We start from the raw sequence: 23,717 nt of genomic DNA on the forward strand, positions 1-23,717 counted from the left end.
ATTCCTTGGGCACATGATAAGTCACCAGGGTATACGGCCGCTACAAAGCAACATTGACGCCATCAAGGCTGCACCAGCACCAACGGATATCAGTACCCTGCGCTCATTCTTAGGAATGGTTGGCTATTACGCAAAGTTCGTACCTGACTATGCAGTGCTTGTTGAGCCTCTTCGTGAGCTCTTACGTAAGAATTCCACGTTCACTTGGAATCCTGCCAGACAAGCTTGTTTCGAGCAGCTGAAAAGTACCTTGTCCACAAGATGTTTACAGCTTTTTGACCCTGTGGGTGACATTATCGTTACCACAGACGCTTCATCCATCGGGCTAGGAGCACTGTTGCAACAGACAAGAAATGATGAGCTAGTAACGATTTCATTTGCTTCTCGCACGCTTACTCCACAGGAACAGAAGTACTCCGCTTGGGAACTGGAAGCCCTTGCATGCTTGTGGGCATGCGAACACTGGAGAGTCTACCTTTGGGGCCGTCCATTCACTCTGCGCACCGACCACCAGGCTCTGACTACACTCCTAAGTACAAAGGGAGTAGGTCGCCGTCCGTTCCGAATAGCAAGGTGGCACGCGAGACTACTGGCATACAACTTCACGATTGAATTCCAAAAGGGTGACAAGAATACGGTTGCTGACGCTCTTTCAAGGATGCCTCTCCCAGTTCAAGTGGAGGAGGAAGAGACTGGGGAGACCGTTTGTGTGGTCTCACCATGCGTTACCCATGGGGAGTTTGTCGCTGAAACAATGCAAGACCAGCTGCTGCAACAGGTCATGAAGTGGGTGACTTCGACATGGCCTGCAGTAAAGACGTTGCCTGCCGATGCAGTTCCATTCTACAGGGTGCGGACTGAGCCCTCAGTCGTTAGAGACCTCCTACTTCGTGGAGACAAGTTCGTCGCACCTTCATCTCTCGTAGGACGGCTACTTGACGCAGCCCACGAGTCTCACCCAGGAATAACAAGGACAAAACAGCGACTACGTGAGCAATACTGGTGGCCTGCTGTGTGCAAACAAGTAGAACAGTTTATTGCATCTTGTGGTGTATGCCAATCAGTTGACAAGTCTGCAAAACCAGTGACACCACCATTGCAGCCAGTTGCATTCCCGTCGGCACCATGGCAGAAGCTAGGAATTGATATTGTGGGTCCTTTTGCGAACGTGTCTGCAGATTGTCGTTTCGCGATTACGGCCATTGATTACTTCAGCAAGTGGCCAAAGGTTTGCTTCGCTGCGAGGGTGACTGCTACAACAGTTATTTCCTTCCTGCGAAGTATTTTTAGCAGGGAAGGATACCCAGACGAGATTGTGAGTGACCATGGTCCTCAGTTTACAGCCTGCGAGTTCGACAGTTTTCTCAAGGAATGCAGCATCACCCATACGTATTCGGCAGTCTACCACCCGCAAGGAACGGCCAAGTGGAAAGATTTAACCGGGTGCTCAAAGAGTATGTTCAGGTCTGCACGCGTGAACGTCGGTCTCTCAAGGAAGCCATCACCGAATATCTAGGAGTTTACCGTTTCACGCCGCATGCCACTACAGGAGTGAAGCCTTCCGTTCTCCTGCACGGCCGCCATCCCAGAACTAAACTGGATCTAGTAGGAGCGCCAGGTAAACAGTTTTTTCAAGACCCACATGCAGCAATGGAGGCCGTCCGCAGCAGGGTAAAGCAAATGCAACAAGCGAGTAAGACCTACACCGACCGTCGACGAGCTGCAAAGCAGTCTCCGTTAACAACAGGTCAACCGGTACGAATCAGGCTGCCAGATCATGTGCCTAAGGGTGCTGTGAGTTACTCAAGCCCGTTCACAATCATTGACCAATGTGGCCAAGACACTTACAAACTAAGTGATGGTCGCACCTGGAATCGGCATCGGCTAGTACCCTGCCCTCGGCCTGCTACTCCTGTAGAAATCTTCCTGTTGTGACTCGCCAAACGATTCCGATGATGCACCCCAGCCGTCAAACCTTGGAGCCTCAGTTTCAAGGGACCTTCCCGAACTGAGGCGGTCGACGAGGCTAAGAAGACCACCGTCGTGGTTAAAAGACTATGAACGACATTGAGTGCTATGTAGTGTCTACTTATTGTTACTCTAAGTGATTGTTGAAGTTTTTGAGGGGAGGGAGAATGTTGTATTCAGCGTGTGTGTTATCTAGATAGCCCTAGGCATGCGCAGATGCACGCGCACGCGCCTTATCATGTCAGCTAACATCTGGGTATATTAACCATCACGGACTAAGAATAAACAGAGTTGTTTGAGGTACTGGGTCGGTGTAGTTTGTTCGCGATCCTGCGGCTCTCCGACGTAGTTCGGCAGGGCATGGCGGCGGATACCACAGAATGAGATAAGGAAAGCATCACTGTGAACGTTAAAGGCCGTTAAGGGCGAACGAATGTCATAGTATGCAACAAAAGCTCTGCCGGCAATTTCCCAGTGAGCGCCCCCAGTAGTGCGCTCATGTGTTGCTTTCTCTCTTCTGATGGCCTAAAGATAATTAGGTTCATTCTATCAGCAACATATGACCGAAAGAAAGCCATTGACATCTAAAGAAAGCTGTCATACGTGTTTCCGATGGTTGAGCAACTCGAACTGCAGTTGTTCATCTCGTGCCAGAACACTTGTGTCAGCCGGCTGTGAAAAGAAGTGTGTCTAAGTCCTTTACTTCATTAAAGAACCGCTTTTACAATACTGTATTTTTGTGCCTCCGCAGATAGAATATTCAACGCAAGTCGAGCGTTTATCACGATATTATGAGGCTTCGGGCATAACAGCAGGGGGGAAAAATACATCCGTGCTGTATTGAAGGCGCTCACTGGGAAATTGACGGCAGAGTTTTCGTTGCATATTATGTCATTTGTTGGCACTTAGCGGCCTTTAACTTTCACAGTGATGCTTTCCTTATCTCATTCGTCCTTTTAGCGTAGTTTTCACGCGCAAGTGGAGCTCATCCGCAGTCGAAGCGGCACTCATGTAATGTGAGTGCCCGCAGCATCGAGCGGCCGCTGCTGCGGGTTTGTCAAGCTGCTCATTGCAAGACAAAGCTTGCTGAACCATGACACCGGGCTGCGCATTTGTTGGTGTGGAGCTGCTTATTTGTGACTATGTCACGTACAAGTATTTTTAGCAACTTATATCGGAGTTACAGCCCATAACAAACGACGCGGCTCTAGGCTGGCATGGTCACATTCGACGCACTATGATTTGTTAGCAACCAAAATAGTGCAACGTTTTTTTCTGCACAATGGTAGACGACGTCCTTAACTTCAATCAAAGGGATTTTAAAAAAAATTAAAAATGGCCTTTTTGAGAAAAACATTTTCAAAGTTCGGCGTTTTTGGTAAATTACTTACATTTCAGCCAAAATTATCAAGTAAAACGGAGCTCGATAAAACCAGAAAAATTATTTTAAAAGAGAGCGAAAGTATCAAAGTTAATATGGAGCGATTTTTATTATCCTCACTTTAACTTGCTTGCAGAAATAAATTCCTGAAATACAGGTATTTTGTGCGATTTGCCAAGTTTGTGATTTTTTTCTTCAAAAGTGCTTCGACAAGCAAGGGAAATAATAGACTAATGAGATTGTATTTCAGTCGTTTTTTAAGGGGAATAAATATTGTGACGAAGGAGTGCACTGTTTTTTCCCTAGGTGCGCTCAAAATTCAGAAATCGCGAAATTGGCGGAAAAGCGTTTTTTGCGGCCGAAATTTGTATAGTTTTTTTCAGGCGAACAAAATTTTTTTCGCAAAACTAACTGCGAAACCATTGTTCTGGGTGTAATGCCTAGGCCTACAGTAAATTTCATCACAATCGGGAATGGTGACCGGGACCTCGTGTTCGATCTGATCTGGACACACCCTAGCATAGATTACACCTTAGATGGTGTCGAGTACAGTGTGCTGTAGTATTATCTAGTGATGTTCGAATATTCGAAAATTTCGAATAATGAATCGAATAGTGTTGTATTTAATTCAGTTCTCGAATAGAATAGTGCGTATTCGAAATACCGAGTATTTTTGAATAGTTTTTGAATAATCAGCACCGTTGGGACGACCCTAAGACAACAAAATCTTGGACTGGCTCAAGGTCGTTTTTCTTTTTTGTCACTAAATAACCAATATGGATGCAGCCCAAGCTTTTGCGACACTACTGACGCAATAATAATTACCGGATGAAGACGTTTTCCCTGAAAACTCCATTCTTACTCAGTTTTTACTATGCTGCAGCTGCTTCGCATTAATCAGTTGCTGTCTTCATCTTGTAATAACTGAAAGTGGGGAGTACAGCTGCATTCAGCTTCATGAATAACAACAAACATAAGTGTTTGCGTAAATCAATCTTGGAGATAAAGCTTTCAACACTGATGTTTACATGCTGTAGATGGCGAGACTCATGTGATGACAGGTTTCTCTGTTTCATTACAGAGGTAACTGTATGCGTGCTCTTCAGTTCAAAATTGTTTAGGCTGTATATGAGAATTTTCATTTCAACCTTGAACCTACAGTTACAAAATGTTTCGAAGGCTCTGGCTGCTGCTGTATACCAGCTACCTCAGTTTTCATCAGTGTGGTACTCTTTCGTGAAAGTTTGTGAGTATTTGTTTCAAATAAAATGCTGTGGAGTTCTAGCACTGTTTTGAAAATGGTCGTCTTACTATTTGAAAACTCTGTGTTGTTATCCTCGATTTTTCTGGTCCGTGTCCACTGGCAAAGCACTACAAGCATGAAGACGTACCAACTAGCCCCTATTGCCGCCTTACTAGCATGTATTTGAAGAACATTCGATAAGTATTCGTATTCGATTCGGTGTCATCACTTTTCGATTCGTATTCGATTCGGTTCCGAAATTCACTGTTGACACACCCCTAGTATTCAGGCTTTGTAATATGGGGAACAGAGCAGTTCTCACTTGCATATATGGCCTATGTGTACTGCTAATGTGTTAGCACGTGATCGATTCTTGAAGACGAATAACTAAGATCCTTGTACTTTTCAGGCGCGTTTTAAGTAGCACAGCTTAGAAAAAAAGCAGGAAGAACAACAAGAAAAAGCTGACAAGAAACGCCATTCCTACGTTGTTCCCTTTTCGTCGTAAATATCGAACATACTGTACAGATGTCTTGAGTGTCATGGCAAGTTGCGATCTGTGCCCATTGAATGGATCCACACAGGAAAGTGTGATGGTGGTGTTGTGACGCATCCAACCACCTTCATACATAATGGCGCCATTGTTGCATAGCCTCTTCCAGCAGGATACTGCTCTTGTATCCATCAAACGAGTTACTACACAAAATGCTATGACAAAAACAAGAGTTGAAGGAGTGGCCCATTATTTCGAGTCATGTTGGAGCTTCATCCTATATAACGGGGGAAGACGGACGATCTTATACCTGAAAATGTGTGGCATTTTACACGCACTGCTTCATGATCATGGGCCCCTTTAAGGAAAAGCTTGGACGAGCAAACCACTTCATGGAGGTGTCTTGACGACTTCAAGATTATTAGACCATTGTGTCAAACAATTATCATTTGAATTATTACACTATAAGGAGCCCTGAAACACCCTAAATAATTAAAGCAAAAGACAATAATATTTCTGGCATAAACATTTCGCATTTTACATCTGCGTTAACGTACATCTATAAAAGTCCCAAACGATATTTTGATTTAAAAACGAAGCTTTTCTTAGTGAACCCAAGGCACTTTGAGTGTTTTTGTCTACGCATCTATCCATATCTAGCCGCCTACGTCTGGCTGTTCTCGTGATCGCCAACTTAGCTTGGTGTTGACCAAATTTGGCATAGGAAGGTAAGAGGGTTTTACGAATATGACTGTCTCGTCATGACATGAATAGCGTGGAACTCCTGTCGTGTACGTCGTCGAAACCTTTCCTCCAGAGACGTGTGATACATACCCGTATACCACGGGCCACGGTAAGTGGGAATGCCCATAGGTGAATGACAGTTTATATCTAACCAGGAACGGCGGGAACAGACTTTGGTAATTAAAATGCTAGAGCGTAAAGAAAAACTGACAATGCCAGCGTTGACCTGACGAATGCAAAAAAGTAATCAGAATCCCAGCAGGAATCGAACCCAAGCATTCTGTGTGGCACTCATGCATTCTGCCACAGAGCCACGCCACTTCTTGAAACTGCTTTGGAAACAAGCCCTGTGCAGACGTAATATTAGTGCAACGTCAATTGTAGTTGCAGTGCTGGCTATCCAGTTTTATAACCAAGCAATAAACAATACATCTGTATTCCTGTGATACAGGTGTCAGGCCAGGTTAAAGTGGATTATGGTTCCAGTGTAGGCTCTGATTTCATAGACGTTTAATAAACGTTACATTTGTATTCCTATGATTCAGCAAGCTATATCAAGTGTTGCTCGACGCCGAAGGAATACGCTAACGAAAGTTACGAATGATAGTCACATCATCGCGCCGTAAAGTGCACTTCATTTCGATAGTGCTCACATCGGTGCTCTAAACTGAGTGCTGACGTTACGTCAGACCAGGCCCGTAGCCAGGGGGGGGGGGGGGGGGGGCGGGGGCCCGGCCCCCGCCACCCCGAAATTTTTACGATACATGGTGTTTTACCGCAAATAAATAATGAAAATAGGCGTTTTGCTCAAATAGTCAAAGTTTTCAGCAAGTGCCCCCCCCCCGAAAAAAATTCCTGGCTACGGGCCTGCGTCAGACCATAAGGTGCCCTTTAAACGCCAGTGTTGTCGACGTGCCTGTAAGACCACGCTGTACACAGAACTACTACGCTTACAAAAACACGCCATTCCACCTCTTAACGCTTGGCGCAGAGGCAAAAAATGCCGCATAGACAACTAATCGCTGCTTGCTTCGCATGAAACCGATTCCGATAAGCCATGGGATCTGCCGAACTTTTTGTTTTACCATATGTTGACCTCCTAGTTTGCAATTTTTATAGCACTTGCGCTGAAAAGGCTATGTTGGTCTGTTTTGATTCTAGACAAAGCTTAACTGTGAGTTTTTGTAACGTTGTTGAAATTTTTTTCATAACACATAATGTCATTTTTGTGAAAATGATAGAATACACGGCATACTATTTTAATGAAATGGAACACGTTTTCTGCTCTCTGTGCTCATGAACAGCAGTGGGACTAAAAAGTAATGCACATTACTTTTTACCTGAGGTCACTGTCAGGATAAAGTAAATGCATGAGAAGTGCTCCTAGCGACTGCCAGCTCACCTTCCCTTCATTGCACTAAGGTAAACATTGGCTGATTTGTCTCAGGCCTTACCAGGTTTTTATTATAAAACAGATCTGTGTCTTACACCTGTCCGAAAGCATCGCAAACCACCAAGTCGCAGTCTCGTGCAGCCAACATCTTCCTCTGCGGGAACCTCTTCGCCTAGTGGGAACAGCACGAGCAGCCCCTTGCGGCCTTCTACCACTGTGGTGACCAGTTCGTCCAGAGGGAGCATCAGCAGCAGCATCTTTTTGCCGTCTTGCTCTGCGGCAACCTCTTCGCCTAGTGGGAACAGCACCAGCCGCATCTTGCTTCCTTCTTCCAGTGTGGTGACCAGTTCATCCAGAGAGAATACCAACAGCAGCCTCTTGCTGCCGTCTTCCACTGCGGTGACCACTTCGTCATGCGGTAACAGCACTAGCTGCATCTTGCTGCCTTCTTTCACTGCAATGAGCAGTTTACCATTGCGGGAACAGCACAAGCAGCCTCTTGCTGCCCACAACGTCTTCCACTACAGCGTCCACCTTATCGTGTGAAAACAGCACAAGCAGCAGCCTGGAGGCTGGCTCGGTAGTACTGGAGCTGTGGCGAACCCCACGACAAGTGAGCGTTGGTAGGGATGAAGTGGATCCATCATCCAGGGACCTAAGCACTACTTTTTTTGCAAGCTGGAAGACCACTTAAGCCTGTCAGCCAAAGCGAGAAATCTGCCCACCCACTGAGTGATGTTTTGTTTTAAGTTACATTGCTGATAGTTATGAAGAGGATTTACCAGCCAGAAATTCCGATGAAAATGCTAGTTCAGCATTTCTGTTGAGCGCAGTGAAGCCAGCTAACCATACCTTTCATGTGTCTGTGGTGTCTCAGTCATACTGCTGCCAAAGTTTTGAACACAGTGACATGGCAAGTTCAGGCCAAGCGACAAGTAGATCTTTATTCTTTCTTTATTCAAAGGTTACTCCGCATTGCCCAAAGGCGTTACAGCAGGGGGGTTACAGAAACGACATAAACAATTCTTCGTTCTTACAGCACACTTGCATGGCAGACAATCCATTCCACTCTTGAACAGTTCTAACAAAAAAAGAATTCGCGAACAGGTTCGTCCTGGTGCGTAATTCTGCTTGTTCGCTACATTTGTTGGGTACATCAGGCAATGAGAACACTGTCTCGCAGGTGGTAGCTGCGTCCGAGTGCTGTCCTCCTCCAACTGTTATTATTAATAATGTGGACTTGCTACAGCATCAGCCAGATAAATGTTTTTCTGCTCCCTGTGCAGCTGAAAGACCAAGATCAAAAACGATTTTCCCACTAGGCACTGCACTTGAGCCTTACACGAACTCGCACAGTGTTATCAGTCAGCAAGCAAACTCATTGGCTCAGCAAGAACACAGGGACATTATTACATCGCGCGTGCTCTATGCATCGACAGGTGTGGACCAGCTGTTTGCCCCAGAAGCTGCATCTCAAACTGGCCACTCATCTTCAGAGCCAGCCTTCCTCAAAACTTTAGGTGAAAGGAATGAGATGCCTCAATTTACACGCCACCATGCTGCCGAGCTTCACAATAAATACAATGGCCTTGCACGCAAATATAAGAGGCTTCAAATATTACACGAGAAAGCAAGGACAACCATTCAAAGCCCGAAAAAGCAGGTAAAGTTGGGGCAGGAAAAGATCAAAAAGCGGAAAGTTGGATTCCTCAGTGACGATCGAAACAGAGCTCCTACCAGGAAAACAACCAAAGGGTGCACCTGGTCTGAAAAGACTATGAAAACGTCGCTCCAAATCAAGCATGCATGTGGACAGCTGGGTACGAGTTACCGAGGTCACTGTCATACCCGCTTCCTTCCAACAGGGATATCATTCGCAGATTGCAGAATATTCGTTTTCTGCCAGGAATCCTGCATGAGATATTTGATGCGCTGACACGCAAGGTTGAGTTGATGAAGGACATTGAAAACGATTGTGTCCTTTTCATGGATGAGATGGAAATCTCCCAAGGCTTTGAGCATGATCATTCTCTTGATGTTCTTTTTGGTGATAGAACGCTTCCAGAATCATCAGACGTTGTGGCCTATCATGCTTTGGTTTTCATTGTGACAGGTATTAACCACAGAAAAAATAAGGTGATTGTCTACCATTTACAGGCAGGTCAGTTGATGGAAGGCTGCTAAAAGACATCGTGTTTTGCCTAGTTGAGATGCTTTATAGCATATCTGTAAGAGTTTTAGTCGTCCCCAGTGACATGGGTACAGCAAATAGAGCAGTGTGGCGACTGCTGGGGTTCTCAAGTCACAGAAACTCTGAGACTGTCTTCAGCGTTGCCCACCCACATCTGGAAGGAAGAAGACTATTTTATGGCAGATCCAGCTCATGTGTTGAAGAACTTTTGTGCCCAAGTGTTGCGGTCAACTTGCTTTTACTTGAGCGATGAGACAGTGCGAGTGCACAACCTCCCTGGAAACAAGGTTGACATTGATGATGTTAAGAAAGTTCTTGAACATGACAGTGAGAATGGGTTGAAGATCGCGAGTGGCCTCTCCGAAATTCATGTAAACACTGGGCATTTCACTTGCATGAAGGTAAGCGTAGCAGTTAATCTTTTTCGAGATGCCCCCCCCTCCCTGCCAATAGCTACCTAATCAAGAAAGGAGTCCTTCCTGAAAGTGCAGAAGCATCTGCATGGTTTATTGACTTGTTGAGGAAATGGTACAGCTTAATGTCATCTCGGCACCCTGTGCTTGCTTTTAGCAAAATTGTTGAGGACAAATATAGAGAAGCGGTACAAGTGCTTCAATATCGGTGATGCTAAGCCTCTCTCAAGAGCCTTTGGGTAAGCGCAGGTACAGATACGTCCTGACTGGATGCCTAGTGCAAGACTGCATGGAGAATATTTCCTGTTTTGCGACTAAGAAAACCTGTTACAACAGCATACGATGTCAAATGTGCCCTGAAGCTGATCTGTGTTGGACAGGTTTTGCACACTCCCAAGTTGACAAGCTCTGAAGTGGATGACAGTCTTTATCTCGCCGACCTTGGCCCAACCCTCAAGGACAAACCAACAGTGTCAGAAGGTGATAATCAAAAGCTGGAGGACGTGTATGAAGATGTCACAGATGCCGAGTGTGATATCCTGGCTTACTTTGGAGGCTTTCTTGTCAAAGCTCTAATAAAAGAAACTGGCGACTGCCAGCCATGTAGAAACATGCTGGTGGGAACTGATGATGGCAACTACAACGCTAATTGACCTGAAAGACTATGTTCAGGGTGCTCATAATCTTCGCCGGCCAATCAATGTTGTAATGAATGTTCTTTTGCAATATGAAGGGTGATTCAAAAGTTTTGTCACAGCTGATACTATTCTAGACTTGAAGGCACCGCACAGGTCTATTTGCAAGTTTCTTGAAAGAAACGTAGAGGCCATTTCTGTTTCGTGTGATCAACACCGAGAAAAAGTGAGCAAGACGTTCTTGGAGAAGTATGTGCGCTCACGCTTAAGAATGCATCTGCGACAACAGAAGGCAAGGAGTATTCCAGGACACTGAAGTAAAACGTGTGCTGGTGTAAGTCTCGAGTGAAGTATGCAGGGTGTTTCAGTTAACTTCAGCTTTAAAATATGCACGTGTGCCTTACGAGAATGCAAACACTTTGGTATTGTTTACTGTTGCCTTGACCATATCTCAGCTTCTTTGTGCGCACTTCAAAATGCCTACTTCCCGTGTGTTTCATTGATAAGAATGATGCTACGTGTTCCACAAAGGAAACATATTTGATATTTGCTCATTTTAGCGTGTAATGAAGTAACTTAGGCTGAAAGTTTGCCTGGTATCATAACACAAACATTTTCGCACGTAAATGTGAAGGCAATTGTTCTATGGTCATCTTGATTACTTGCAGCAAATGATGCAATGATTAGAAAATGTGAGCACTTCTTTATGATTTATGTATCTTGGAAAGTAGAGTCTAGTGCCAGCTAAAAAACCAGCAGTGACGTTTCCTACTGAAATACAAAAAATACAAAAAGACATCTGCGACAACAGAAGGCAAGGAGTAATGCAGGGCACTCAAGTAAAAGGTATGCTGGTGTGTCTCGAGTAAAGTATGCAGGGTGTTTCAGTTAACTTCAGCCAAGCTTTAAAAATATCCACGTGTGCCTTACGAGAATGCAAACGCTTTGGTACTGTTTACTGTCTCCTTGACCATCTCAGCTTTTTCTTTGTGGGCACTTCAAAATGTCTACTTGCAGTGTGTTTCACTGATGAGAATCATCCTACGTGTTCCATATTTGATCGTTGCTAATTTTAGTGTGTAATGAAGTAACTTAGGCTGAAGGTTTGCCTGGTATCATAACACAAACATCTTCGCACGTACATGTGAAGGCAATTGTTCTATGGCAATGTTGATTACTTACAGGAAATGATATAATGATTAGAAAATTTGAGCACTTCTTTACGGGTTATGTATCTTGGGAAGTAGTCTAGTGCCAGCTAAAAAACCAGCAGTGACGTTTCTTACTGAAATACGAAAAAGACTCGTACCACGGAGGAAGAATTGGAGACAGGACAGAAAAGGACACCCTTTTCTGTCCTGTCCTAAATTATTCCTCCATGGTACACATCGTTTTCGTATTTCAGTAAGCATGTAGCAACTAGACCAACAAGAAGTCTGACTAAACCAGTGACGTTTCCTACCAAAATGTTCTATCTCTTGCAAATGAAGTGGGTGTCTCAATCACGTTATTCAAGAGCTTTGGAGTACCAGTGACCGAAACTTGGTTAGCACTTACATTGATTGATTGATTGATTGAAATTGTGTCAAGGAAAAGATCATTTTCTGCAGCCCTTATCGGTTGCATGCCTCAGCGTCCTTGAGGAGGAAAAGGTAATTGAAGAGTGCGAAAGAGGCAGCCACAGTGGAGGGTACTGAAAATTTTGACCATCTGGGGGTTCTTCAATGGGTATTTAAATCTAAGCACATAAGCCTCTAACACTTTGCCTCCATCAAAATGAGGCTAGGTTTTGATCCTGCGACTTCTGGGTTCGCAGTAAAGTGCCATAACCAACTACATAGCTTGCGTTTCAGACGCCTGGCTATCAGTTTTTTATTCTAATCATGGGGATAAGAGGTAGCGTAGCATTAATCCACTAATTGAAAATGACGTTGGTGCTGAACCTGTTGATTTCACTAACACAGATGCTGATTATGAGGTATTAACAGTGCAAAATAGTAGGAAGTGTTTTTTCTTGTATACAGATCACCATCATGTGATGCAACTTACTTTCCTTGAAGAGCTTAATTCTCAGTCATGCAATGAGTAAATTTAAAACTTGTATTAGGAGGTGACATCTGTATAAGTGTGTATTAATTTTTGCATTTACAATGGAATTTTCAGCCTTTATTGTTAGCTTGTGATTTTTCAAGTGCATCTGCATTGACACGAGCGTAGCTAAAGGGGCTTGTTGGAGTTTCGAGACAAATATATTTCTGATAACTCAACAAAGCAATTTTTCATAACATAAAGATTGATTGTTTATTACATCTGCATCAAATTTTGTGAAGATGCGTTATATTGAACCATAAGTGAACATTGAATATCTTCATGTATTTGCTTGCCAGCAGTGGCGTAGATTGTGCCTGTGTTGCACAGACTACGTCTGTATTTCTTAAAGCTGCTGTAGTTCCACAGCGCTAGGCATAAGGCATGACTCTTGTAAGCTTATTCTAAAAAAAACATCACAAATACACGTAAAGATTGTAAAATACTATTTCAGAGCTGCCAGCTATGTTCATGCATCCTTCCATTATTTCTGAAATAAATCCTCATCTTTGGTCTTTCGAGTTCCTTCAGTCACTTAGTTTACATGTGATGTTCAAAATAATGTATAATAATCAAGGCTGTGCACAGCCTGGCAGATTTGGCCACTGGCTGGAAGTTGTGCATCTTAGCAAGCGCAGCGGAACAAACACAAGAGAAAGGGACACGCAGACAGCAGACGGGCGCTAGTCTGGCTAGCTGGCACGTGCGAAAATGACCCGAACATGTGGGAACAATGCCTTGTTTACAGAAATAGTGAAATACTAAAATTTTCTACGAAGTCGGATTGCGTAGAACGAAAACCACGGTATTCATTAGAAAACCCCTACACAAAACATTTTGCTCTATACAGTCTTAAGCCGTTGCCAGGAGCAATATTCCTTTGAAGGACCGTGTAAAATAGCAGCACTTCTTAGAAGAACCGAAATTTTCTGCAACAACATGAATGTCACCTGCATACACGCGAAGGCAATGCTCGAGTACGAACCCTTTCGACGGTACGACCATGAAAGCAAAGGCGAGCAGCTTACGGCGAAACACGACCACGTCATGTGCAATTACATAATGCGCATATGTGCGAGAAATCCCCAGTGAAACGGCCGCGAAGGCTTACGGCATTGCACTCACGATGTTGAAAATGCCAAGCTTCATGTTTTCGAGAGTGCATTATGCTAGCTCTGCACGCTAACCAAGTCCTTCATTGGCATATCACGGCCGCCGACCCGCAAGGAAGAATCAACATGGCGGCCCGCCAAATTTAGCGGCTACTATGGATGGCAACTGGGTTGCCTGTCAAACCTTGCGGCTAGTAGCCGCCGCACTGTTGAAGATGTCACCACCCTAAAACCGGGCGGGAGGCGTGTGTGTATGAAGGCTCTCTAGTCTTGATTGCAAAACCGACATAGCGCGCTGGCAAGCCAGCGCACGTAGCAACTGTGTCGTGCTGTGAGCCGCAAATAAACGCAAGTGCTCTGTCTAAAACGCCGTTAGAACAGCCACTGATGTCATTATTTGACAAAAAAATCCACAGCATATCCGCGGGTGAATGATGATGAGTGGGGCTAAGCTCCGGAGGAAATCATCGGTAAACCGTGAATACTCCGAGTAATTCGCCCAGTATATGATCAAGTAAATACGTGAGAAACACCGTGTATATATTAAACTTCAAACTTTTATTGTACTGTTGGTTTACGTGGTCCCATCATTACAATGGTCCCCCTAGCGTACGTCGCCACACTAAATCGGACGATTGCCTTCCACCAATGACACGCGCCATATGTGAATCTTCCGTGAATTCTGCAAGGTGCATGTTTGGGCTAGTTGGTACTCCATTTGAACATCTAAATAGCGCGAACTTCAGGGACGAAAGACAGGGACGAATTTTGCCCAGTACATCATCAACGACGTGAGATCGGGCGCGTTTATACTAAAGGGTCGATGAGAGTCATGGCGACTTGCAGCTCACTTTAATTTTGCATGTACGCTATGAATTTTTATTGTTTAATCACGCACAGGAGAAATCTCACACAGGCACTACCTTGGCGGTCAAAATCCAGTGCGTATATATACGGGGTGGTCAGTGAACGGTTGTGCAGCGTGAGCAGTCGGTTTTTTTAAATCAAGAAACTCGCTAGCAGACGCTGCCTGCGTCGGCCTTGCGAGGCGAGAGAGTGGGGGGGGGACTAGAGCACGCATCTGCAACGCAGCGAGCGCGGAGCGTCGGCGTTGCGAGGCGAGAGAGAGAGGGGGGGGGGAGACTAGAGCACGCATCTGCAACGCAGCGAGCACCCCCGCGCTATCTAGGGACCTTTGTGAGAACTAGAGGTGGCTACGACAGCGCCATCTAGTCAACACTCCAAGAACTTGAGGTGGCTACCTACTACTACTACATACTACAGAGGAGGGACAGACCCACACCCTAAGGAGCTTCGCTCCTAATAAGGCAAGAAAAGTAGCTCCAGGCTGCGTATTTGACAACCGTAGTATGCTGCAGAACTCAGGAGAGAGAGCGGAGACGTCTATGTCGTTGTCCGAGTCGGTGCGAGGACAGTGCCGAGTAAAGTATCTTCGCGCTACAGCTCTCCGAAACCTTCCAGCTGAAATCTCACGTCTCCAGGTGGTCATTCAGACAATCTAAGTCAACCTGAGACATGAACAGTATTTGTTACAGTTTTGACTGCTTGGACACTTAGTCACGTTGCACGGCCCCAGGCTGCGTCTATGCGCAGCGCAAATTTCTGTAGGTCGCTAGGCGATAAGAAGTGTTCTGACTGTCTAATAGACAATCAGTGGATATTAAAACGGAAAAAGTATGAGTGACATTGTCACGTACTTCTAAGGTTCAAGAAGAGAGCTTTGAAGGCGATATTTAAAGCCTAAGCCCATTCGGCGAACTTTTGTTCAGTAAGTGAAAAAACAGTGATAGGGTGACGTAATAACACTAACCAACTTTCGTTTTACTAGTAAGATCTGCGGATAAAACGGTTCGGCGATTTATGCATGATACATCCCGCATACCAGCATAATATCCGTTGGTGACGTACATTCCAGAATCTATCATATCTGATGTCACGCATGTAGCCTAATGAAATGTGTAGCGAGTTTTAAAAACCTAACCTTTCCCTATAAAACTGGGCTCAAGCATTGGCTCGAAACCTACGTACAACCTAGCCATCGCTGCAAGCATTAAAAACAATAGACTGTGGTTGGCCCATTGCTCATTATGAAAGCTATATACGCTGGCCTTTCGGGCCAATTAAAGCAGCTTGCCCTCTGCAGTGTTCAAACACCTTGCACAAGGCGACAACGGGAAATAAGACTATACTCCACATTCATTGTTGTGGCCTCGAGTGACGCTACATAAGGCTAGCAAGGTTAGGTTAATACGCGTGGAGAAGAAATTATTACTAGAGAAAGGGGAAGAGACGACACATGCCGCTTTAGAACAAATGGTACTGATTCTGCCTTAGCATCATCTCTCCATCTATTTTACTTGAATGTAACTGGGAAGTGCTAGAAAATCCCTATGGGAGTGGCCACTTCCCAGTACTCCTCAAAACATACAAAACAAAATGAATCTAGACCCCAGGCTGCTCAGTGGAAGCTTGACAGAACAAATTGAGATGAGTTCCACAGCCTCGCGGGCGGACATCTCTTAGTATTGACGGTACTGTTCAGTATTTTACCGCTTTTATAATTAACGCTGCTTCTAAATACATACCAGAAATAACTAGGGCGAGAAACAAATGTCGTGTTCCTTGGTGGAACGACGAGTGCCGCAAGGCTCGGAGGAAAGAGAATAGAGCGTGGGGGCTTTTGCGCGATTTCCCCACAGCAGAAGACCCTATAAATTTTAAACAGATCAAATCGCAAGGCCGAAGAAATCGCTGGCGTGCTAGAAGGGACAGCTGGCAGAAGTTCATATCCGGCATAAATTCCTACAGAGATGACGCCAAGGTATGGAATAGAGTAAAAAAAGTACCAGGTCAACCATGCTCATTCGGTACCGTTAGTCAGCACCCAGGGGGAAAGCCTGGAAGACCAAGCTCACTTTCTAGGAGTACACTTCGAATTCGTATCGAGTTCTACACACTATTCTGAAACCTCCTAATTGTACAAAACGAGATTGGAACGAGAGAAGTTGGAAAGGAAATCGACAAATAATGAAGCATACAATGAACCGTTCCACTTAGCAAAGCTGCAGGCAGCACTGAACTGCTGCAAAACAACTGCTCCAGGTTATGATCGTGTAGTATACGATACGTTAGAACATTTTCCCATGAAATACAAAAACACTCCTTTCCTTCTACAATGCCATATGGTTTTCCGGCAAGATCCCTACTTCATGGATTGAGGTTATTGTGATATCTACTCTGAAACAGGGAAAGGATCCGTCCTTTGTCACTACCTACAGGCCCATCGCGCAAACAAGTTGCCTGTGTAAAGTCTTCGAAAAAGTGATAACTGCCGGTTAATACATTTCCTCGAAACAAACAAATTACTTGACCCGTACCAGTGCGCACTTCGAGAAGGTCGATCCACAACCGACCACTTGATACGCATTGAGGCTGAAATTCGCGAAGCATTTTTTCATAAGCAGGTTTATTATCTCAGTATTACTTGACGTGGAAAAAGCGTACGACGTAACGTGGCGGTTCGGAACACTGAGAGACCTCTCAAGCTTCGGTGTACCAGGTAGAATGTTACCCATAATCGACAATTACTTGTCCAATCTGACATTCCGTGTTGGATTAGGCAGTGTTCTGTCAAGACCATTTGTGCAGGAAACTGGAGTGCCACAAGGTAGTGTCGTCAGTTCTACTCTTTTAATTCTAAAAATTAATACCTTGCGCCTGTGCATCCCGCGAAACATGTTCTACTCTACGTATGTGGGTGACGTGCAGATAGGTTTTAAGTCGTGCAATATTGCAGTCTGTGAGCGGCAGGTCCAGCTCGGTCTGACAAGGTGTCCAAATGGGTAGATGACAACGGGTTCACGCTAAATCCGCAAAAACGCACATCTGTTCTCCTTTCTAGAAAGAAAGGCCTCCACCCAAATCCCAAAATTCAACTGCAGGATCAGCGGTTACGTGTAGGGACAGATCATAAATTCCTAGGACTGATTCTGGACCCGAAGCTCACCTTTGTACCTCACATCAAGTTTGTAAAAAACAAATGCATAAAAAAAATTAACGTTCTAAAAGGGCTATCACGCACAGCGTAGGGGAGTGACATAAAGTGCCTGGTCACTCTGTATGAAAGCCTCCTACGCACGCGCCTAGAGTATGGGACTATAATCTACCAGTCTGCGACACTAAGCGCTCTGAAGATGCTTGACGCTGTCCACCATTTGGGCGTTCGTCTTTCTACAGGTGCCTTTCGCACCAGCTCCGTAGAAAGCCTGTACGTTGAATCGAACAAGTGGTCGCTACACCTGCAGAGATCTTACACGTCTTTTGTATATTATCTCAAAGTGAACACAGACAAGGAACACCCCTGAGACTCCACAATCAATGATTTGTCCAGTTCTGCCCTCTTTCGCAACCGTCCTCCAGTGAGACAACCCTATTTGCTTCGTGTGAGGGACCTCGCTGAAGAGACGGGTGTGGCGCTTCTTGAACACCGTTTGATGGGCCGCTCATAGAATGTGATGTATCCTTCGTGGAAGGTACGAAACACGCGCCTATTGCACATATCCGCACGTATTTCCTAAAACTGCAACACAAACACTTGTCCTGAAGTCTTCACAGATGCCTCAAAGTCTCACACTTCTGTGTCGTAAGCCGTTGTCGGTCCATCCTTTTCGGATGCCGGCGTTCTGCATCCTGATACAGGCATAATCACAGCAGAGGCTTACACGATGTTTGCGGCCGTCAAACACGTCAAACAATTAATACTACACAGTTCAGTAATATACACCGATTCCCTAAGCGTGATAAAAGCCCTCAAAGCTGAAAAAAAAACACAAAAACATTGTCCTTGTCTCACTCTGCCTGCGCCTCATCTGTTTTTCAATGCCTGGGCAAAAGACAGGAGCGCAATGAGAACCGACCGTCGACGTTAGTGCTGCTTGTAGCCGCCAGGTGCCGCCAACGGAGTATACCCGCCGTCGCGTCGTCGCTCGCGGAAACGAATTCCGTGGCTGCATTCGAAGCTGCTATATGGTTGAGTTTTCGGCTGTATTCGCGTTGTTTGTAGTATAATAAAAACTTGTAAACGAGAGTAATGAACCACTTGTCATTCTGGGCAACAGGGTTGCCAACGGTGGCTACTTTTCGCCAAATTGGCGAATTTGAGGGGCCCGTGGCGACCTAAAATTATGAATGGCGACATCCCAATGGGCCATGAATGTCCGTTGGACGTCCCGTCTAAAGCCGAACGTCCACGTCCAAAACCCGACGTCCGTAGGACATACAGCGGATGTATGTTTTCGGCTATTTCCGAACGTCCGTTTGGTCCTTTTCTCGGCCGTCCCAGGGATGTCCTCACTGGATTCATAGCGGATGTTTTCAACCCGGATAACCCAGGGACCGCCAAGGGACGTCGCCTCTGTCGCACCCGAGTACGTCGTTTTATCGCATGCATGTTTGAAAACATATATCTGTATGGCCTTATAGGTCTACGTTTTCGAACGGGACTGCATTTTGTCGTCTAACTTAGCGCAGCTTGCCATCAGATCTTTTGACTATGCATGACCGCGCGAAGGCTGAAACATAAATAATGAGTTGACCAACCGTGTGCCATTAGCGCTATTTTTACTGCTTTATTAACCTTTATTTTTCTCAGTTTAGCACCGAAGTTGACGCGCAGGTAGCGCAGGTAGGCGACAGCATTTTCCGTCATGTAGACTTCTGTCGCACAGTCGGCTGACCAAAATCGGTGCCGAGTCGGCCTAGTGTGAATGCGCCTTGAGCGCACAGCGGAGCCTGTCAAGCATGCGTCAGCGGGGTTTTGTATGCGTGCTGTTCGATCGTTCCGGGCACTCTCCAATTCTAGGTCACTCTACTTGCGTGTTTACAATTTGTTGCTGCGCGCCGCCATTGCTTGATCATAGTTGCCAACTGTTATAACTGCCACCGCCATGCATAAACGTAGGCCGCCACTGTTTAATCGCCACTGTTTTTCATTTCAGCTGCTAGTAAATTTGTTTTTACCGCATTTTATAACTTTAAAATTATGCACAGTGGAGTTATTACACTATTGAGCTCACGTTTATGTCGTTTTAAAACTAAAATTGCGTCTATCATCATCACTGCCATCACAGTAGCGCGGGATACACTGTAGGGGACGGCCGCCATTTCTTTTGTATGATTTCTTGGTAACGCGAAGCGGGCTTTTCAACAACTTCCTCTTCGAGAACTGCGTACCTGGCTTCACGCTTCGTAGAGGTTCTACACGACTGGAGATCCCGTGTCTGACTTGCGGCCGTGGACGAGCTCCTTGTCTGAGTATTACTTGACCAAGGTGAGCGGGACCGCGCGCTTGTCAAGGCTGTTATCCCTTGTATGCAACCAGCTGCTTTCTTGCTAGTCGCTAGAAGCCATGTGACAGTTGTGACTATCAAATTTTGTTAGGATTTCTACAAACATGCAGAGGCCTCGCAAAAAGCTCGTTACGGAGAAGGCATCGCGGGAAGCAAGGAGGACACATCTGCTAATTGAACCCTTGTGACATCTCGCTCTCCCCTGTGTTTCAGCAGTGCACTGCCAACTTCACAGTAAAATAAATGCAACGCTTGGAATGCTTTTCTGGTAATTTCACATTGAATGTCTAGTCAGCACTTGTTTTCGACAAGTGTGAACAAGGTATTTACCTTGCATGTACACTGAAACTTTGCTAGTTGCCCCTCTGGCATTTATTCACTTGCCAGAAATGTTTATCATGGAGTATAGCATGAATAGAATTGTGACATTCATGCAATTGTAGCAGATTGCTACAAAAGAAATTCATTCTGCAACAATGAACTGTGGAATTGTAGCTTTGAAGTTCAGTATAAATACTGGAGCTTTTGTAAGTTTGTTTTATATAGGAGTATACTGTGCTCCACAGCCAGTGTATGGCTGCGATTAATGCTAATAGGAATCATTACGTGATGGACTACACTGTATTGCTTTCTAGGAATAACCTCGAGTGAAGCAACAAGTATGCCCACATTTGGCCAGGGAGACAAAGGCACAGCAGGTATTCTCACACATATACAGCTGTCTCGTTACAAATTTACGATTTACGTGCGTATTTATTATTTTTTGTGTGTAACGAATTTAGCAACTTTCTGTCGTTCTAACCTATAGGTTAGAACCACAGATAGCTGTAAAGCTTCTTAAGAGCCATGCATAAATGAATTCTCAAGCATTGTAGAAGCAAGTGGATGAACCAAAATATGTTAACCTCCATAATTCAGTTTTATAATTGAACTAGTAAACCTTTGCTATCGGTAATTTCTTTGCTCTGCTAGGCTCTTTGTCACTATCTGTTGCACATCAGAATTTCTAACAAGTAGAGCGGCTCTTGTGGCTCACTGCTCTCGTTCTTCGACACTGCAGGGACCCAGTTGTCAGAGACAAACTCGCCACAAGGTACGTCTAATAACCACACTGTTGATGAAGGTATGTGCCAGATAAGGGAGGTCAAAGTTAAATAAATCATTAGCCAGTTACTCCAAACTACTAATGAATTGAAATTGTGCTTTTCAGGTGAACAGACAGCGCAAGAACGGCCACGAAACTCGCCTCATGATTGTTGTGTAGAGAAGAGTACGCACATTTTGAAAGATATGAATGCAGTTTTCAGTAAAATGGTTTGCTTAAAATGTTCTTGAACCCTACTAAGTTTTAATAGCGTTTATTTACAATATTTTTCAGACTTCCAGCGGCATGTGCTACGACTGCTGAACACGCTTCGCTTCATGCTGGAACAGCAAGCGGACACCCTGAACAAGTTGTGCGATATGCTTCCCACTTCTTCAGTCACCGAATGCGCAGAGCTCTTAGGCCATCCGCTAAGCAGTCTTGAAGAACTACAAGAGTTCGACGACAAGCTCGATGCTGGAAAATTTAAGATCCTGGTAAGGGGGTTATGTTTTTTTTTTTCAGTTCATCGAACTCATAATGAATATTCAAGGTGTTAAACACTGCTGTTTTGCAATATCAAGAATGTCATGGGTTTTTCGTACATTGCTTACTTGCTTTATGACTTAATACTCTTTTTCGTATTCTAAAACATTCACATCATCCAACAAGTTTCTTTGTTGAATAGAATTTCTTCTCTTTTGTACACAGGTTCATGAGTTGGCACAGCTTGGTGGGAAAGATGCCTACTGGGCAACAAAAAGAATCTTGTCATACTGCATCACAGACGAGGTTGCGGCACAATTTTCCTGGATGGGTCGAAAAGGAAAACTGAGCTTCTCCGCCTTGAAGATTGCTAAAGCCATAACAGGTGTGCTGTATAATACATCTTACTTTTGTGTTTTACACAGAATTAGCCTTCCTCAGGAAAAACAAAAACATGCTCATTGGTCTGTTTTTTTAAGTGCTGCCCGTTTATCTATTTTGTAAGTTTGCAGTGTCAGTTATCACTATTGCTATTGGTTGCATATTTCAGCACTGCAAGGATGCTGCAATTTCACTGTGCACTTAAATTTTAATGTTGGCTAAAGAAGCCTACATGGTAAAAAATCTACAATTTGGTAGCACTCTAAAGGTCCAGGCTTAGCTTTAGAGGCTAAAAACTTAAAATATTATAGTTTGTCTGGTAAAAAGCGAAGGGCATAAATAAAGTGTAAGATCACTGTGCAACCTTTCAGTGCAAGGCAATGTGAGGTGATTGAAATAGCAGCCGAAATAAAAAATGTAAAGCAATCATTTGATTGATTTGGCTCGTGTTCTGCCTCGTTATCATTTGAAAAAGCAAGTGTCACTGATGTGCCAACTCTATTCAATATAACAAATCTATTATGTGTGGAAGGACTTCGAGTAGGCAGTAATTTATTTCTCAATTTTTTGTAGGCTCAGCAGACTGTTTATGACTCTTGAAATTTGTATTTTCACCAAGACAACTGTTATTGTTGAGATGATTTAAGGAATCTTGTAAATTTCAGATGCTGCTCGCAAAGCGCCAAACGCAACCGCTGCCGACGTTGAGGCCTCTATCAAATCGTGGCTCCGACATGCCCCCGAGCGCCTTGCCACCAGGTTTCAGAAGTCAAAGCAAGGACAACTTGAGCAAGCAGCAGGTAATGGAATTCACATTGTCGCATCATGTAAAATCCTGAACAGTGCACAAAAATGTATGTTGTGCCTGTATTCCAATGTGTAAGTGTTCTAAGCAGTCGATATGGTGAAATCTGTGTTGAGCTTGTGACCTACCTTTATACTCTTTGTATTATCTTCAGCCAGGCTCCTGTACACTGCACAAAGTAGCTCGGAAGAAAGGCCCCAAAGTTCCTTACTTGTTTTACCATCTTTGTTGCTGCCCTTGTCCACATGTTTGTCCTTGTTCTTAGTTGTGTAGAAATGTATATTCCCACTTAGCAGCCGACTGAAACCATGCTAATGAGATGTTACACAGTAGATGCCTATAAAAATCCCATTTCACAAGTAGCGTCTGACAATCGTCTTTGTCATGGCATTTTTGCTGTTTCAGATACTGTCTGAAACTTTCGCCACGGCCCAGCTTCTGATTCCCTGGTCGTTCTGGGGATATTGATGGCAGCAGATTGAACTTTTAGATGTTTTATGCCCTCACTTTGTCATAGTGTTGTGATGCTCCAGAGCTTCTGGTCTTTATGTTTAAATTTAATGTCTTTAAATGTTTAGATGTATGTCTCATGCACTCATGTTTTAGGTGCTTTATAGGTTTATTTGTATATGTAGAGCCATTGAATTTAGCCATGACCATTTGTATGGATATTGTTGTGCTTGGCGAGATTAATGGCTGTGACAGATTGATGGTATGTTTCTGTGAATGAAAGTGCCCTTATGTATTGTGTCTGGGGGCAAGAAAAAAAGTCTTTCATCATATCGTGCTTAGGAGGATACAGGGTGTCCCATGTAACTTTAGCCAAACTTTAAAAATATGCAAATGCCACCTAGCTCAACAGAACCAAGGTAATGCTGTTTGCGGTCGCTTAGAGATACTCAGAATATTTTTTTGCATTCCACATAATTGCA

The 23,717-nt window shown here is 44.4% G+C and overlaps 1 protein-coding gene across 1 annotated transcript; it reads left to right on the forward strand.

Moving 5' to 3' along the window:
- The first annotated feature begins 20,690 nt into the window (after positions 1 to 20,690).
- LOC119384968 (uncharacterized) lies at positions 20,691 to 22,935 on the forward strand. Its single transcript, XM_037652568.2, has 6 exons — positions 20,691 to 20,727; positions 21,090 to 21,122; positions 21,240 to 21,299; positions 21,408 to 21,610; positions 21,825 to 21,984; positions 22,646 to 22,935. Exons 1-6 carry the CDS (start codon positions 20,691 to 20,693, stop codon positions 22,861 to 22,863), a joined length of 711 nt encoding a protein of 236 aa, XP_037508496.1. The 3' UTR covers positions 22,864 to 22,935.
- The last annotated feature ends 782 nt before the right edge of the window (positions 22,936 to 23,717 follow it).

Source organism: Rhipicephalus sanguineus, chromosome 1 (assembly GCF_013339695.2).
Source record: "Rhipicephalus sanguineus isolate Rsan-2018 chromosome 1, BIME_Rsan_1.4, whole genome shotgun sequence".
Taxonomy (NCBI): Eukaryota; Metazoa; Arthropoda; class Arachnida; order Ixodida; family Ixodidae; genus Rhipicephalus; species Rhipicephalus sanguineus.

Excerpts from the sequence above, each read along its gene's own strand:
- LOC119384968 (XM_037652568.2), top strand. The coding sequence starts at position 20,691 with ATGCCCACATTTGGCCAGGGAGACAAAGGCACAGCAG. Across the intron at positions 21,123-21,239 it reads AGAGACAAACTCGCCACAAG|GTGAACAGACAGCGCAAGAA; the intron begins GTACGTCTAATA and ends TGTGCTTTTCAG. Across the intron at positions 21,300-21,407 it reads TGATTGTTGTGTAGAGAAGA|ACTTCCAGCGGCATGTGCTA; the intron begins GTACGCACATTT and ends AATATTTTTCAG.